The following is a 17,564-nucleotide window of genomic DNA, read 5'->3' on the forward strand; positions in this document are numbered from 1 at the left end:
AAGCATGATTGCAGTAGTTGACTTGGATTTTGAAGTCATAAAATAAGACTGTAAACTTTTGGCCAGGCACGGTGCTCACACCTGTAATCCCAGCACTTTGGGAGGCCAAGGCTGGCGGATCACGAGGTCAGGAGATCTAGACCATACGGGCCAACTTGGTGAAACCTCATCTCTACTAAAATACAAAAAAAATTAGCTGGGCGTGGTGGCGCGCACCTGTGGTCCCACCTACTCCTGAGGCTGAAACGGGAACTGCTTGAACGCTGGAGGCAGAGGATGCAGTGAGCCGAGATCGTGCCACTGGACTCCAGCCTGGCAAAAGAGCGGGACTCGGTCAAATAAATAAATAAATACAGAACGATAAACTGTTAAACACAAGAATCATAGGCTGGGCGCGGTGGCTCACGCCTGTAATCCCAGCACTTTGGGAGGCTGAGGTGGGCGGATCACCTGAGGTCAGGAGTTCGAGACCAGCCTGACCAACATGGTGAAATCCCGTCTCTACTAAAATACAAAAATTAGCCGGGTGCAGTGGCGGGCGCCTGTAATCTCAGCTACTCAGAAGGCTGAGGCAGGAGAATCGCGTGAACCCAGAAGGCGTGAACAAAATTAGCTGGGCGTAGTGGTGCATGCCTGTGATTCCAGCTACTCGGGAGGCCGAGGCAGGAAAATCACTTGAACCCGGGAGGTGGAGGTTGCGGTGAGCCAAGATCACTATTGCACTCCAGTCTGGGCAACAAGAGCAAAACGCCGTCTCTAAATTAATAAATAATTAAATAAAACTACAAAAAAATAGCTGGGCGTGGTAGTGCACGCCTGTAATCCCAGCTACTCCGGAGGCTAAGGCAGGAGAATTGCTTGAACCCAGGAGGTAGAGGTTGCAGTGAGCCGAGATCACACCACTGCACTCCAACCTGGGCGACAGAGCAAGACTCTGTCTCAAAAAAAAAAAAAAAAAAAAAAAATTCATGGTGAAATGTTTACCATGAGATATACAAGGAAAAAAGTTTAAGAAAGTCTGTTTTCTAAGATGTCACCCAAATAACGTTGTCATGGCCCAAGAATAAGTGATTCATCTCTATGTAGGCAGAATAGACTTTATCAAATGTAGTAGAATACAACTAAGTACAGAAAGAACATTAGTGTGTAAGTCGAATGCATACTGATGAAATCCATTTCTTGTTGCTATTTGAAATTTTTCATTAACTAGATTTTGTATTTTGAGACCTTAAGAGTTAAATAAAAGGAGCTACGTTTCCAGCTTTTTGCAACTGCTTACTTAACAGTTCTCCACACGTGACTCTGGCATGGTGATTTCAACAGGAAGGGAGGATGTTCTATTCATATTATTTTTTAATTGTACTTTCCTTACCTGTAGAAATTGGTGCCACCATTTACCTAGCTGTGCAAGCCATTGTGTTGCTTAGGCAGGTCTTGAACTCCTGAGCTCAAGTGATCCTCCTGCCTCAGCTTCCCAAAGTGCTGGGACTACAGGCCTGAGCCACCACCGCCAGCCTTATAACACTGTTTTTGTTTTTTGTTTTTTGTTTTTTTTTTTTTTTGGCTATCTTTGTTGTCCAGTTTTTGTTGTTATCCCCTACATATCTCTTGAATATGTACAGTTTTCTCTTGCTGTTTATCTTAAGCACGTAGCGTTATGCTTGGTACATTTAGCATTTTTCCTGCCCAAAGAAACTTAAAGTATTGAGTAGTGCTTTTGGAGTAGGGAAACTCTTTCCCAGTTACTCATTTCATTCAAGATAGATTGCCCAAAATTTTTATACTGAATCCTTTTTTGTGTGTGTTTAATTAATTGAGGTAAGAGCACTTCACATGAAATCTACTCTTTTAACAGACTATTTATTTATTTTTTTGAGGCAGAGTTTTGCTCTTGTTGCCCAGGATGGAGTGCAATGGCACGATCTTGGCTCACTCCAGCCTCCACCTCCTGGGTTCAAGCAATTCTCCTGCCTCAGCCTCCCAAGTAGCTGGGATTACAGGTGCCCACCACCATGCCCGGCTAATTTTTGTATTTTTAGTGGAGACAGGGTTTCACCATGTTGGGCAGGCTAGCCTCGAACTCCTGACCTCAGGTGATCCACCCGCCTTGGCCTCCCAAAGTTCTGGGATCACAGGCATGAGTCACCAAACCTGGCCATGCCCAGCTATCTTTTAAGTGCATGATACAGTATTGTTAACTATAGGCACAATGCTGTACAGTAGTAGCTCTCTGGAACTATGCATTTTGTGTAATTGGAATTTGATACCTATTTAACAGTAGCAACTCTGCATTTTCCTTCCCCCCAACTCCTGGCATCTACCATTCTACTCTCTATTTTTGTGTGTCTGACTATCTTAGGTATCTTATATAATCTTAGGTATCTCATATTAGTGGAATCATGCAGTATTTGTCCTGTGACTGGCTTATTTCACATAGCGTGACGTGCTTCAGATTCTTCATTGTGTTTTGTCACATAAGGCAGATTTTTTTCTTTAAGGCTGAATGATACTTTTAGGCTGAACACATTCCATTGTATGTTTGACTATCTTTTTAAGGTCCTTTCCCATTCTAAAATCTGGGTAATCATGTATTTTTTAAGTTTGATTTTTTTTCCATGCATATGTGATTTTATTTTTCTAAAATTTAAACATTACAAAAATGGTTTAAACTTGAGAAAATAAGTTTCTCATCATCTGATAATAGTTTAAGTTTAAATCATTTCTTGGTTCTTCACAATATCTTAAAACCATGATGAGAATACCAGGCCTGGCACAGTGGCTTGCTCCTGTAATCCCAGCACTTTGGGAGGCCGAGGCAAGGGGATCACTTGAGGCCAGGAGTTCAAGACCAGCCTGGCCAATATGGTAAAACCCTGTCTCTACCAAAGATACAAAAACTAACTGGGCATGGTGGCATCTGCCTGTAATCCCAGCTACTCAGGAAGCTGAGGCAGGAGACTCCCTTGAACCCGGGAAGCGGAAGTTGCAGTGAGCCGAGATTGTGCTGCTGCACTCCAGCCTGGGCAACAGAGCAAGACTCCATCTCAGAATAAAAAAGGCTGGGCACGGTGGTTCACGCCTGTAATCCCAGCACTTTGGGAGGCCAAGGTGGGTGGATCACTACAGCCCAGGAATTCGAGACCAGCTTGGGCAACATGGTGAAACCCCGTGTGTACCAAAATACAAAAAATTAGTTGGGTGTGGTGGTATGCGCCTGTAATCCTAGCTACCCAGGAGGCCGAGGCATGAGAATTGCGTGAACCCAGAGGCGGAGGTTGCAGTGAGCTGAGATCACGCCACCATACTCCAGCTTGGACGACAAAGCTAGACTCTCTCTCAAAAAAAAAGAATACCTTAATACATGTTCCACCTAACTTAAGATAGATAGCTGTGCAACTACAAATGAATCCCATTCTTTTCCTTAACCACCAGAGGTAACCACTACTCAAGTAGAATTTTTAATGTTTGTCAAACCTGTTGCATGAATAGCTTTGCTTTTCTTTAGGGAAAATTTAGTTTTAATTTCCATATGGGTTTTTAGGATTTTGTATCTTCCTTTTCCAGAAGGGAAGATGCTTATATTTATTTTGCATTTTGCATTTTTTGATATCTGTGGCAGACTTAAGGTTTATTCTGAAGCATACAGCATTAATAATTAGGGCCTAACTTAACATCATTTTTAAAACTAATTTTTACACTTCAAATAGATGATGAACAACATGGGTGGTGATGAGGATGTAGATTTACCAGAAGTAGATGGAGCAGATGATGTAAGTCTAAAAATTCTTTTTTCTGTTTACTTTCATACTATTAAATAGTAAGAAACAACATATTTACAAATGGTTTTATATAGATTCACAATTACTTCTTATTTTCTAAAAAAAAAGAAAAGGGAAAAGCAATTTTTAAAATGTGCCCATTTTTGAGGAATGGGTATCTATTAGGGAACTGGTTGTACCGTAGACCATTCCTAAATGGATTAGATTTCCAAAGAATCATTGTATGGAGACATTATATATTAATACCGTACTCAATTATAACAGTCAGTTTAGGCCGGGTGAGGTGGCTCATGTCTGTTATCCCAGCAGGCCAGGTGGGCAGAGTACGTGAGGTCAGGAGTTCGAGACCAGCCTGGCCAACATGGTGAAACCCTATCTTAAAAAACTTAGCCAGGCATGATGGCAGGTGCCTGTAATCCCAGCTACTGGTGAGCTGAGGTGGGAGAATCGCTTGAATCGCTTGAGGCGGAGGTTGCAGTGAGCCAAGATCACACCATTGCACTCCAGTGTGGGCAGCAGAGCGAGGCTCCATCTCAAAAAGAAGAGAGTCAGTTTATAGGTATGATTTTGACTAAGAAAGTAAGTTAAATAGGTTTTATGTCAGGATCGGTCAGAGACCGATAAAACAGATGGACATTGGGAGGCGGAGATGGGTGGATCATGCAGTCAAGAGTTTCAGGCCAGCCTGGCCAAGATGGCGAAACCCCATCTCTACTAAAAATACAAAAATTAGCCGGGCATGGTGGCGGGTGCCTGTAATCCCAGCTCCTTTGGAGGCTGAGGCAGGAGAATCGCTTGAACCTGGGAGGCAGAGGTTGCAGTGAGCCGGATCTCACCACTGCACTGTAGCCTGGGTGACAGAGCAAGACTCCATCTCCCCCCCCCCCCAAAAAAAAAAAAAAAGATGGACATTGGAAATCTGTAAGAGGAAGATATACTAAACTACTTTTCTCAACATCTTTCCAACCCCAGCATCCTGTTAACATCTCCCAGAAAGTTATTTAATGCTATTTAGAAAAATACTTAATATTCACTCAACAGCTAGGATTAGAGTTCACTGTCTTCTGTCAGTCCATTTTTCTTCATATTGATCCATGTTTTCTCTTTGAATGCCGAGATAGGTTAATTTAGGAATGGATTCAACGGGTGGGCTAAATTGTCACCAAAAGGCACACATCATTTTTTATAGGTAGATAAATCCTCTGCTGTACATCCATTCACCTTAGGTAAACCTAGTCAAGTCCAATGACTAAATTTCTAGGCTTGATATGACTACCTACCTGTGCTACTTTAGTCAAAAATATAGCACTTGAACTTTTTTAGGTAAACTGTTCAGTTAGCAAACGAATATTTGATCAGCTCGGTAACTTTATTTTCCCTCTTTCAGGATTCACAAGACAGTGATGATGAAAGTAAGTGTATATAAAAAGTATGTTTACACAGTGATACTTTGCATCAAAAAACAAACTCAAAATAGAGATGTTAACTTCTTTGGAAGTAAAGTAATTTTTTCTTTATGACCTTGAATAAATAACCAAAGCAGAAATGTGAATAACTTGATAGCAAGACAGCCTATTAATTCATTGGGGAACTATGTATTTTGATTTTTGGTTGCTTTTCCTTTAAGACAGTAAAATTGATAGATTATTCACTTGTACTATATACTAATATTTTTAAAAATTCTTTCAGAAATGCCAGATCTGGAGTAAGGAATATTGTCATCACCTGGATTTTGAGAAAGAAAAATAACTTCTCTGCAAGATTTCATAATTGAGAGAATTCCTGAGTTGATAGCTCTAAAGGCAGATATGCTGTATTTGCCTACTTTAACCCATTTTTCAACCTGTTTGTTTTTTAAAAGGCTTCACTAAGGGTTGATATGTACCATTGTATGGGGCAATTTTAAGTCAGCTAAGGCAATAACCTTATGCATGAACATTTCCCAGACTTTCATGAAGCTGTTGAGGTCCTAGGCAATTAATGCAGCAGTTGTGATAAATAAAAACATCTCACCTAAGTCTCCTTTTCTTCATAACATAGATACTGACATGATAGGAAGCTCTCAGCTTAGGGAAAGAGAATAAATTTTAGATTATAGAACATGGATTCAAAAGTGACTGGAACAAATTGGTTGACACCTTACTGGTAACCTGCTATTCCTCTGGTGTTATCCTTCAGGATTGTTCCACTAAAATTTATTTTTCAAAAAATTTACTTCACATTATTCTATGTAAGTGATGACTTGTCAGTGTTCCAGGTGTATCTTAGCTAAAACTAGAGAATGCCCTAACTTAGATGGTTTTTGAAGCCTATACATTTGGTATTGTTTGACCCTTAAGCTTTTACATCTCTTAGCATGGAGGACGAAGAAAGCTGTACATTGTTGCTTGAGAGTCTGTACATTTAGTCCAGATTTGTATTTGCACTGTCAGTATGGCAAATGAGTGAAAAATGTTTAATACACTATTGGATTTTTTATTTCCTTTTTTTTGATTCAGCTTATACCCAGGCTGAAAACCTCAATTTATGTTCATGACAGTGGGGATTTTTTTAAATGTCTACATTCTTTCTAATAAACTGTTGGAAGACTTCTTGGCTGTCCTTTTAAGTGTCTGGCTTACTGTAATTTTTATGTATTTACCATTTACTGGAATGGAGTTTATTTGAGGAAGAATTTGGGATTATTCCTCTGTTTGAAAAAAGAGGCTTGCTGTAATGTAACAGGAAACCTTTTAAAAGTGGATCTGTAATAGCATATTGTAGATGCACTTTGCAGCAGTTGGAAAAGAAAGTGTTGTGTGATTTGATTGAAATAAAACTAAATGTGTTGTCCTCCTAAATCTTTGAACTTCTGCATTTTGGCAGTTTTCATTCCCTCACAGCTTCTGTATTTGTCATAACGTAGAAACACTATGTATTTTAGTATTTTTGTCAGATATTCAGGACCTGTGTTGCAGGCAGTTAAAGTGCTGGTGATACAAAGATTAATATTTCAGATGATTGCTGAGCTCAGAGAGCTCACAAGCTAGGCTAGGGGAGACAAACGAGACAAAAACTTGATGGAAAGTGCGATAATAGATACGCATAATGTATTACGATGTGTAGTTCTTAGCTTTGGGGGGGAAACATTTTTTAAAAACTTGTTTTTCTTCAAAAAATTTATACTTCAGTTTTGGGAATTAATGATTCATTGGCTTACTGCCCAGCCTTGAAACGCATTATACAGGCCGGCACGGTGGCTCCCACCTGCCTTTAATCACAGCACTCTGGGAGACTGAGGCGGGCAGATTGCTTGAGACCAGCCTGGGCAATGTGGTGAAACTCCCTTTTTTTTTTTTTTTTTTTGAGACGGAGTGTTGCCCTGTTGCCCAGTGCAACTTCCACCCTCCAGGTTAAATCGATTATCCTGCCTCAGCCTCCTGACTAGCTGGGATTATAGGCGCACTCCACGTACCCAGCTAATTTTATCTTTAGTAGAGCTGGGTTTTCACCATGTTGGCTAGGCTGGTCTCGGACTCCAGCCTGCCTCGGCCTCCCAAAGTGCTGGGATTATAGGCAGGAGTCAACCACACCCGGCCTGCGAAACCCCATCTTGACAAAAAAAATAGCTGGGTGTGGTGGCATGTTCTTGTAATCCCAACTACTCTGGAAGCTGAGGTGGGAAGATCACTTGAGCCTGGGCCATTGGGGATGCAGTGAGCCAAGATTGCACCACGAACTTTTCTGTAGACAAGTGTCTCAAAAGCTGGGCACGGTGGCTCACGCCTGTAATCCTAGCACTTTGGGAGGCTGAGGCGGGAGGATCGCCTGAGATCAGGAGTTCAAAACTAGCCTGGCCAACATGGTGAAACCCCGTCTCTACTAATAATGCAAAAAAATTAGCCAGGCGTGGTGGCACATGCCTGTAACCCCAGCTACTCAGGAGGCTGAGGCAGGAGAATCGCTTGAACCCAGGAGGCAGAGGTTGCAGTCAGCCCAGATCGTACCATTGCACTCCAGCCTGGGCTGCGAGTGAGACTCCATCTCAAAAAGACGGTCTTGCCCAGGCTAGAGAGCAGTGGTGCAATCATACCTCAAGCACCACACCTGGTGGACTTTTATGTATTTTGTAGAGATGGGTCTCCATGTTTCCCAAGCTGGTCTCGAACTCCTAGGCTCAAGTGATATGCCTGCCTTGGCCTCCCCAAGTGCCAGTATTAAGGTGTGTGTCACTGTGTGTCACCTGGCTATAATTTTAAATATTTTGTGTTCAAACACTTGAACAGGTTTTCATCAGTCCTTATTGCTTAGGTATCAGACCTTGTGCGTTGTACCTCATCTCTAATTCAAAGCTTCTGTTAACATTTTCTGGGGCGGGAACGGTGGCTCAATTCTGTAATCACAGCATTGAGGCGCCACTGCACTCCAGCCTGGGCGGCAGAGCGAGACTGTCTCAAAAAATGTTCTGGGCTGGGCGTGGTGACTCATGTCTGGCCAACATGGCAAAACCCCCTCTCAAAAAAAAAAAAATGATCAATTTAGGAGGATTGTGAGTGAAATTTTTTAAGTTTAGATGAATGGGTATAGCATATTTTTTGTCCATATTGATAGGTTGTGATATTGGTGCTATACAGTTCCCTAAACTTAGCTATTTCCAAGGAGGGCAGATTGAGGGTGATTGCTACAGTAGCATGAAGGTTTTCTCCCCCATTTTAGTTCTAAGCTAATTGAAATGTCTCCTGTTTAGCAGGAATTCTTTTGAGAAATTTTTGAAAATACAATTTTTTATTTGTGGATCACCCAGCATTGTACCAAATAGGAAAAGATGTAGGCTAGGTAGGGAGGAGGCTGGCACTTTGTGAAAAACTTAACATCTAGTTGCTTTGATAGTGATTAAATAAATTGATAACTAAGGGTGTAATAGAGAATACAGAGTAGGACTTCCTGGTCGAATCTAGCAGCCTGTGCAAATAAGAAGACAACTGAAATGGAGTTCTAGGGTGGCAGTAGGATGGAGAATTTTAACAGTGAATTCTAAGGATTTTTGTAAAGGCCTATTCTAACCCCTACATTCTGTCATCCTTGTGCACTTGAACCTTGAACAACATGGGTTTGAACCCCTTTTAGGTGGATTTTTTCCAACCAAATGCAGGTCAAAAATACAGTATTTGTAAAATGCCAAACCCATGAATACGGAGGGTTCTGTCTGATTTTGGTATGCTTGGTGGTGGAGGGGTCATGAAACCACTCCTCTGGAATATACCAAGGGACAATTGTGTTTTTTTGTTTTTTGTTTTTTTGAGACAAAGTCTGGCTCTGTCGCTGAGGCTGGAGTGCAGTGGCACAATTTCGGCTCACTGCAATCTCTGAATTCCCAGGTTCAAGCAATTCTCCTGCCTCAGCCTCCCGAGTAGCTGGGACTACAGGCGTGTGCCACCATGCCCAGCTAATTTTTATATTTTTACTAGAGATGGGGTTTCACCATGTTGGCCAGGCTGATCTGTGGGTTTCATTTAAACATTGACCACAATTAAATGTTGAATGTCTATTCCTGCTAGTAAAAAGCATCGTATATCGCCACCAAATATCTTTCTCTCAACACAGTATGGTAAAATACATTTCAGAAATACCATAGCATGAGTAATGTTTTGCAGGTGGATTTGGAGGTAAAGAAACAAGTTCGTGCAGTAATTCAAGTGGTAAGAGATGAAGGGCTAAATTTAGGCAATGGTAATGGGATCTGGAATCCAGGTATATGTAGGTGGTCAAATAAGGCTTGGTGACAACTCATTTAAGATATTGCCAGGCTTGGCCGGGTGCGGTGGCTCACGCTTGTAATCCGAGCACTTTGGGAGGCCGAGGCAGGCAGATCATGAGGTTAGGAGTTCGAGACCAGCCTGGCCAACACAGTGAAACGCTGTCTCTACTAAAAATACAAAAATTAGCTGGGCATGGTGGCATGCGCCTGTAATCCCAGCTACTCAGGAGGCTGAGGCAGGAGAATTGCTTGAACCCAGGAGGTGGAGGTTGCAGTGAGCTGAGATCAAGCCACTGCACTCCAGCCCATGGGACAGAACTAGACTCCATCTCAAAAAGAAAAAAAAAATGATATTGCCAGGCTTGCTTTGCTCTTACCAGATAGTCTAAAGTGACAAATCATTTGTTCGCAAGTTGTATTGTCAGTCTGGGTAATTTCATTGTTCATGTGAAGAACTTATCCAGAACTCACTCCTAAATTATTTATTTATTTATTTATTTATTTAGACACAGAGTCACTTTTTGACATGGAGGCATGATCTCGGCTCACTGCAGCCTGTTTCCCAGGTTCAAGCGATCCTTCTGCCTCAGCTCTCTGAGTAGCTGGGATTACAGCCATGTGCCACCACTCCTGGCTAATTTTTGTATTTTTAGTAGAGATGGGGTTTCACCTGGTTGGCCAAGCTGGTCTCAAATGCCTGACCTCAAGTGATCCACCCACCTCAGCCTCCCAAAGTGCTGGGATTACAGGATTGAGCCATTGTGCCAGGCCAATCCTAAATTTCTTTTCTTTTCTTTTCTTTCTTTTTTTTTTTTTTTTTTTTTGAGACGGAGTTTTGCTCTTGTTGCCCAGGCTGGAGTGCAATGGCGTGATCTCAGCTCACCGCAACCTCCATCTCCCAGGTTCGAGAGATTCTCCTGCCTCAGCCTTCCCAAGTAGCTGGGATTAGAGGCATGCGCCACTAAGCCCGGCTAATATTGTATTTTTAGTAGAGATGGGGTTTCTCTGTGTGGGTCAGGCTGGTCTCAAACTCCCGACCTCAGGTGATCTGCCCACCTTGGCCTCCCAAAGTGCTGGGATTACAGGCGTGAGCTACCGTGCCCAGCCCCAATCCTAAATTTCTTAATCTCAAATCCAATGGCCTTCAGTTGAGTACTTAGCAACCCATTCCCATTATGTATCTCATCATCATGAGTGAAAGAACTGCAAAGCTGCTTATACTACAACTAAGTGTCATGCAGTCTAACTGTCCCTCAACCACTGTTCCTTCTCTGGCCTCACGGCGAATTAGCCTTTATAGCTTTAGTTCCTTCCCTATTTCTATTGCCCTGTGATTCATCTTGAACCTATTCTCAAACAATCAAAATCATGGAGTTTTTTGTGATAATGTGGATTCCTAGGTCTTATCCCTGAGATAAGCTTGTCCATGTGGGGCCAGGGATTTGGAATATTATTGATAACTAGAAACCAGTGATTCCTAAAATGTGATCCCCAGACTAGCAGGATTAGTTTTGCCTAGGAACTCATTAGAAATACAAATTCTGGCCCCCAAATAGACCTACTAAATCAGAAACTTTGGAGGTGGGGTCAAGTGATCTGTCAAGCCTCTCCGGGTGATTCTGATGTATGCCAAAGTCTCATTACTGTTTTGGATCTAAAACATAGGTTCTCATTCGGTTGGTCCTACTGAGATAGCCATGTGCAGTGTGATGTTTTGTGATGAAGGAAATGTTCCATATATCCAGTGTCCGATAGGTAACTACTAGCCAAATAGAGCTACTGAGGACCTGAAAAGCTAGTGCAACTAAGAAATGATTTTTAAATAAAAATCATTACAGGCCGGGTGCGGTGGCTCACGCCTATAATCCCAGCACTTTGGGAGGCCAAGGTGGGCAGATCACGAGGTCAGGAGTTCGACACCAGCCTGGCCAATGTGGCAAAACCCTGTCTCTACTAAAAATACAAAAATTACCTGGGCGTGGTGGTGTGCACCTGTGGTCCCAGCTGCTCGGGAGGCTGAGGCAGAGGAGTCGCTTGGACCCGGCAGGCAGAGGTTTTGGTGAAAAGAGATCGTGCCACTGCACCCTGGGCAACAGAGCATGACTCCGTCTCAAAAAAAACAAAAAACAAAAAAAACCCATTACATTAAATCTTACTAAATTTAAATAATCCAGTTCGGGCACCATGGCTCACACCTGTAATCCCAACTCTTTGGGAAGCCAAGGCCTGAGCTCAGGAGGGAGACCAGCCTGGGCAATATGGTGAAACCCCATCTCTACAAAAAAAAAAAAAAAACCGTGGTGTGGTGGTGCATGCCTGTGATCCCAGCTACTCTAGAGGCTGAGGTGGGAGGATCCTTGAGCCTGGGAGACAGAGATTGCAGTGAGCTGAGATCATGCCACTGAACTCCAATCTGGGTGACAGAGACCCTGTCTCAAAAAACAAAACAAAAATTTTTAAATAATCCTATATGGTTAGTTACTACCATATTAGATAGTGCAGAGTTTGATGATACTGACGTAGGTGGTTTCAGGTCCACTGATGATTCATTAACCAAATTCTTACTTGCCTAAGATGATATGGGGAAATCCAAGCATGATAAATTTGGATACTACAGAGAAAAAATTAACATCAAAAATTACATAGGTCAATGTGCCAGGCACAGTACCTCACGCCTGTAATCCCAGCACTTTGGGAAGCCAAGGCAGGTGGATCGCTAGAGCCCAGGAATTCCAGACCAGCCTGGACAATATGGTAAAACTCCCTCTCTACTAAAAACAAAAAATTAGCCTGGCATGGTGGCACAAACCTGTAATCCCAGCTACTTGGGAGTCTGAGGCATGAGAATCATGTGAACCCAGAGGGTAGAGGTTGCAGTGATCTGAGATCGTGCCACCATACTCCAGTCTGGACAACAGAGTGAGACTCCATCTCAGAAAAGTCACCTGGCGAGGTGGTTTATGCCTGTAATCCCAGCACTTTGGGAGGCCAAGGCGGGTGGATCACTTGAGGTCAGGAGTTTGAGACCAGCCTGCCCAACAGGATGAAACCCCATCTCTACTAAAAATACAAAAATTAGCCGGGGGTGGTAGTGGGCACCTGTTATCCCAGCTACTTGGGAGGCTGAGGCAGGAGAATCATTTGAACCAGGGAGGTGGAGATTGCAGTGAGCCGAGATCCCACCACTGCATTCCAGTTTGGGCAAAAGAGCAAGACATTGTCTCACAAATAAATAAATAAATAAATAAGCCTGGGTGAGGTGGCTCATGCCCATAATCCCAGCACTTTGGGTGGCCGAGGTGGGCAGATAACGAGGTCAGGAGTTCAAGACCAGCCTGGCCAACGTAGTGAAACCCCGTCTCTACTAAAAATACAGAAATTAGCCATGCATGGTGGTGCATGCCTGTAGTCCCATCTACTTGGGAGGCTGAGGCAGGAGAATTGCTTGAACCCAGGAGGCAGAGGTTGTGGTGAGCCGAAACTGCGCTTCTGCACTCCAGCCTGGGCAACAGAGCGAGACTCTGTCTCAAAAAATAATAATAATAAAAATTAACAGGCCGGGTGCAGTGGCTCATGCCTGTAATCCCAGCACTTTGGGAGGCCGAGACAGGTGGATTACGAGGTCAGGAGATCGAGACCATCCTGGCTAACATGGTGAAACCCCGTCTCTACTAAAAATACAAAATATTAGCCGGGCGTGGTGGCGAGCACCTGTAGTCCCAGCTACTCGGGAGGCTGAGGCCGGAGAATGGCATGAACCCAGGAGGCGGAGCTTGCAGTGAGCCTAGATAGTGCCACTGCATTCCAGCCTCGGTGACAGAGCGAGACTCCGTCTCAAAAAAATAAAAAATAAAAAATAAATAAATAATAGGTCAAAACATACCACTAAATTAAGAGATAACATTAGAAGAAAACATTTACAACATGCTTAACAAAGCATTTGAAGAACACTTAATCATGACAAGCCAAAAGGAAAAAATTGACAAAAGATGGAAACAAGTAATTAACTGAAGATATACAACTGACCAACAAACATGAAAATATTCCATCTTACTAGCCATTAGAGCTGAGCGTGGTGGCTCATGCCTGTCATCTCAACGCTTTGGAAGGCCAAGGAAGACGGATTGCTTGAGCTACCCCCGTCCCACCACCAGACTTGAAGGTAGCCATGGGCAACATGTTGAAACCCCCCCCTTTTTTTTTTTTTGAGACGGAGTTTCGCTCTCATTGTCCAGGCTGGAGTGCAGTGACATGATCTTGGCTCACTGCAACCTCCACCTTCTGGTGGTTTCAAGCGATTCTCCTGCCTCAGCCTCCCAAGTAGCTGGGACTACAGGCACACACCACCACACCCAGCTAATTTTTTGTATTTTTAGTAGAGACGGGGTTTCACCATGTTGGTCAGGATGGTCTCGATCTCTTGACCTTGTGATCTGCCCACCTCGGCCTCCCAAAGTGCTGGAATTACAGGCATGAGCCACCATGCCCAGCCGAAACCCTGTCTTTACAAAAATTAGCAGGGCCTGATGGTGTGTGCATATGACTGGTCCCAGCTACTCGGGAGGCAGAGGTGGGAGGATTACTTGAGCCTGGGAGGTTCTAGTTCAAGAACTGCTTGAACCCAGGAGGCGAAGGCTGCAGTGAGCTGTAATCACTCCACCGTACTGCAGCCTGGGAGACAGAGCAAGACCCTGTCTAAAAATAAATAAATAAATAAAATAAAATAAAGTGGCTCATGCCTGTAATCCCAGCACTTTGGGAGGCCAAGGCAGGCAGATCATCTGAGGTTGGGAGTTCAAGACCAGCCTGGCCAATATGGTGAAACCCCTTCTCTACTAAAAATACAAAAAAATTAGCCAGGCATTGTGGCGGGAGCCTGTAGTCCCAGCTACTCATGAGGCTGAGGCAGGAGAATCACTTGAACCTAGGAGGCAGAGGTTTCAGTGAGCCAAGATCACACCACTGCACTCCAGCCTGCGTGACAGATCAAGACTCTGTCTCAAAAAAAGTGAATTAAGTCAATAATTTCATTATATTAGCCACCTTTAAAAATAAAGTTTTGGCAAGGATGCTGGGAACCTGGTAAATTAGCAAGATGGTTTGGGAAGGCAATTTGGCAGAATCTTATTTAAGTGAGCATATTTTAAGCCAACATGTTTAGGAATATGTATTAAAGGAGTACTAGGGTCAGGCACGGTGGTTCATGCCTGTAATCCCAGCACTTTGGGAGGCCGAGACAGGCGGATCATGAGGTCAGGAGTTCGAGACCAGCCTGGCCAACATGGTGAAAACCCCATCTCTACTAAAAATACAAAAATTAGCTGGGCGTGGTGGCATGTGCCTGTAATCCCAGCTATTCGGGAGGCTCAGGCAAGAGAATTGCTTGAACCTGGGAGGCGGAGGTTGCAGTGAGCAACCTTTTTGGCACCAGGGACCGGTTTTGTGGAAGACAATTTTTCCATGGATGGGGGTGGGGGATATGGTTCATGAAATAATTATACAACTGACCATAATGTAGAATCAGTGGGAGCCTTGAGCTTGTTTTCCTGCAACTAGACAGTCCCATCTTAGGGTGATGAGAGACAGTGTCAGATCATCAGGCATTAGATTCTCATAAGGAGTGTGCAACCTAGATCCCTTGCTTGCTTGGTTAACAATAGGGTTTCCGGCAGGGCATGGTGACTCACGCCTGTAATCCCAGCACTTTGGGAGGCTGAGGCGGGTGGATCACAAGGTGAGGAGATCGAGACCATCCTGGCTAACACGGTGAAACCCTGTCTGTACTAAAAAAAATACAAAAAATTAGCCAGGCGTGGTGGCGGGTGCCTGTAGTTCCAGCTACTCCAGAGGCTGAGGCAGGAGAATGGCATGAACTCAGGAGGCAGAGCTTGCAGAGAGCCGAGACCATGCCACTGCACTCCAGCCTGGGCGACAGAGCGAGACTCCGTCTCAAAAAAAAAAAAAAAAAAAAAAAAAAAAAAAAAAAAAAACAATAGGGTATCAGGGGAACCAGTCCCTAATATTTCAACATAGGTTCTTTTCTATTTTCCCTAAGTGTCAGCCGGTCTGAGAAATAAAGGGAAAGAGTACAAAAGAGAGCAATTTTAAAGCTGGGTGTCCGGGGGAGACATCACATGTCAGCAGGATCCGTGATGCCCCCTGAGTTGCAAAACCAGCAAGTTTTTATTATGGATTTCAAAAGGGGAGGGGTGTACGAATAGGGTGTGGGTCACAGAGATCACATGCTTCAAGAGCAATAAAATATCACAAGGCAAATGGGGGCAGAGTGAGGTCACAGGACCAGGGCAAAATTAGAATTGCTGATGAAGTTTCATGTCCCACTGGGCACACATTGTCATTGATAACATCTTATCAGGAGACAGGGTTTGAGAGCAGACAACCGATCTGACTAAAATTTACTAGGCAGGAATTTCCTAATCCTAATAAGCCTGGGGGCGCTACAGGAGACCAGGGCTTATTTCATCCCTTATCTACAACCATATAAGACAGACACTCCCAGAGCGGCCATTTTAGAGACCTCCCCCTGGGAATGCATTCTCTTTCTCAGGGCTGTTCCTTGCTGAGAAAAATAATTCAGCGATATTACTCCTATTCGCTTTTGTAAGAAGAGAAACATGACTCTTGGCCCCACAGGCAGTCAGGCCCAATGGTTATCTCCCTTGTTCCCTGAAAATCGCAGCCATCCTGTTCCTTTTGGATGCCCAGATTTCATATTGTTCAAACACACATGCTCTACAAACAATCTGTGCAGATAACGCAATTATCACAGGATCCTGAGGCAACATACATCCTCAGCTTACGAAGATGACGGGATTAAGAGATTAAAGACAGGCATAGGAAATTATAAGAGTATTGATTGGGGAAGTGATAAATGTACATGAAATCTTCACAATTTCTGTTCAGAGATTGCAGTAAAAACAGGCGTAAGAAATTATAAAAGTATTAATTTGGGGAACTAATAAATGTCCATGAAATCTTCACAATTTATGTTCTGCTGTGGCTTCAGCCAGTCCTTCTGTTTGGGGTCCCTGACTTCCTGCAACAATAGGGTTTCCATTTTTATGAGAATCTAATGCCATCACTGATCTGACAGGAGGCAGAATTCAGGTGCTAATGTGAGCAGTGGGGAGAAGCTGTAAATACAGATGAAGCTTTGGTCACTCGACCACAGCTCTCCTCCTGCTGTGTGGCCTGGTTCCTAACAGGCCATGGACGGGTACTGGTCTGTGGCCCAGGCACTGGGGAACCCTGCATTATATGTATATGAAACAGAAAGTGAGTGGAATGTATGCAAAAAGTTTTTTCAATGGTCATTTTTGGGAAGGACAGTGGAAGTTTTGGAAGTAATGGTGAAAGAACTCATCCTGTACACCTAGAATATGTTCATATGTTACTTGTGTAATAAATAGTGCTTCCAAATTGTGACCTAAGACGGGAATATTGGATTTCTGAAAGAGAATATTTCAACTTGGGAATGGCTGTGGAAGTAGGCTGCTTATGTGAAATGGGAATGTGAAAAACTAATTGGAATTGAAGTGGTTGAGGATCTCTGAAGCTAGGGCATTGAATGGGTTCTTTTCGTGGAATTTGAAATAATCCGGGATGATTGTCAAGAAATGTAGTAGAGACCAAAAAAACACATTCCACCAATTACCAGAGTACTGGAAGGATGTGGGGGTATGACCAATGTGGACAGCAGTAATGAAAGGAGTTGGTGGAAAATGTAATTTTCACTTCAAGATGAATTTTAAATTATAGAGCACAGTCATTTGGAATTAACTTCAGATAAGAAACCAGATTGGGTGGGTCTGTGTGGTTCCTATTCCCCTGTGAAAAATAACTTGTCCTTTTTTTTTTTTTTTCCCATTCAGGTTCCATTTATTTTTGACATTTTTACATAACCATCCTTGCAGGGGTAACTCCTGCATCACTTTAGAACTTCAGGTTCCGTCCCTCTCCCTCTCCCTCTCCCCCTCCCTTCCCCCTCCTCTCCCCCTCCCCTCCCCCTCCCCTTCCCTCTCTCCACG

At 43.4% G+C, this 17,564-nt stretch overlaps 1 protein-coding gene across 21 annotated transcripts in view; it reads left to right on the forward strand.

Annotated features, from left to right (window-relative positions):
• The window catches only part of PTGES3 (prostaglandin E synthase 3), a 36,346-nt gene extending 18,814 nt beyond the window's left edge, over positions 1-17,532 (forward strand). For 4 of the 21 annotated variants that reach the window (XM_009424960.5, XM_016923189.4, XM_009424958.5 and 1 more), the window contains 2 exons: positions 5,167-5,191; positions 5,469-6,619. In XM_009424960.5, coding sequence (XP_009423235.1) covers positions 5,167-5,191; positions 5,469-5,488 — 45 coding nt within the window. In that variant the 3' untranslated portion in view covers positions 5,489-6,619. 21 annotated transcript variants of the gene reach the window in all.
• The last annotated feature ends 32 nt before the right edge of the window (positions 17,533-17,564 follow it).

This window comes from Pan troglodytes, chromosome 10 (assembly GCF_028858775.2).
Source record: "Pan troglodytes isolate AG18354 chromosome 10, NHGRI_mPanTro3-v2.0_pri, whole genome shotgun sequence".
Taxonomy (NCBI): domain Eukaryota; kingdom Metazoa; phylum Chordata; class Mammalia; order Primates; family Hominidae; genus Pan; species Pan troglodytes.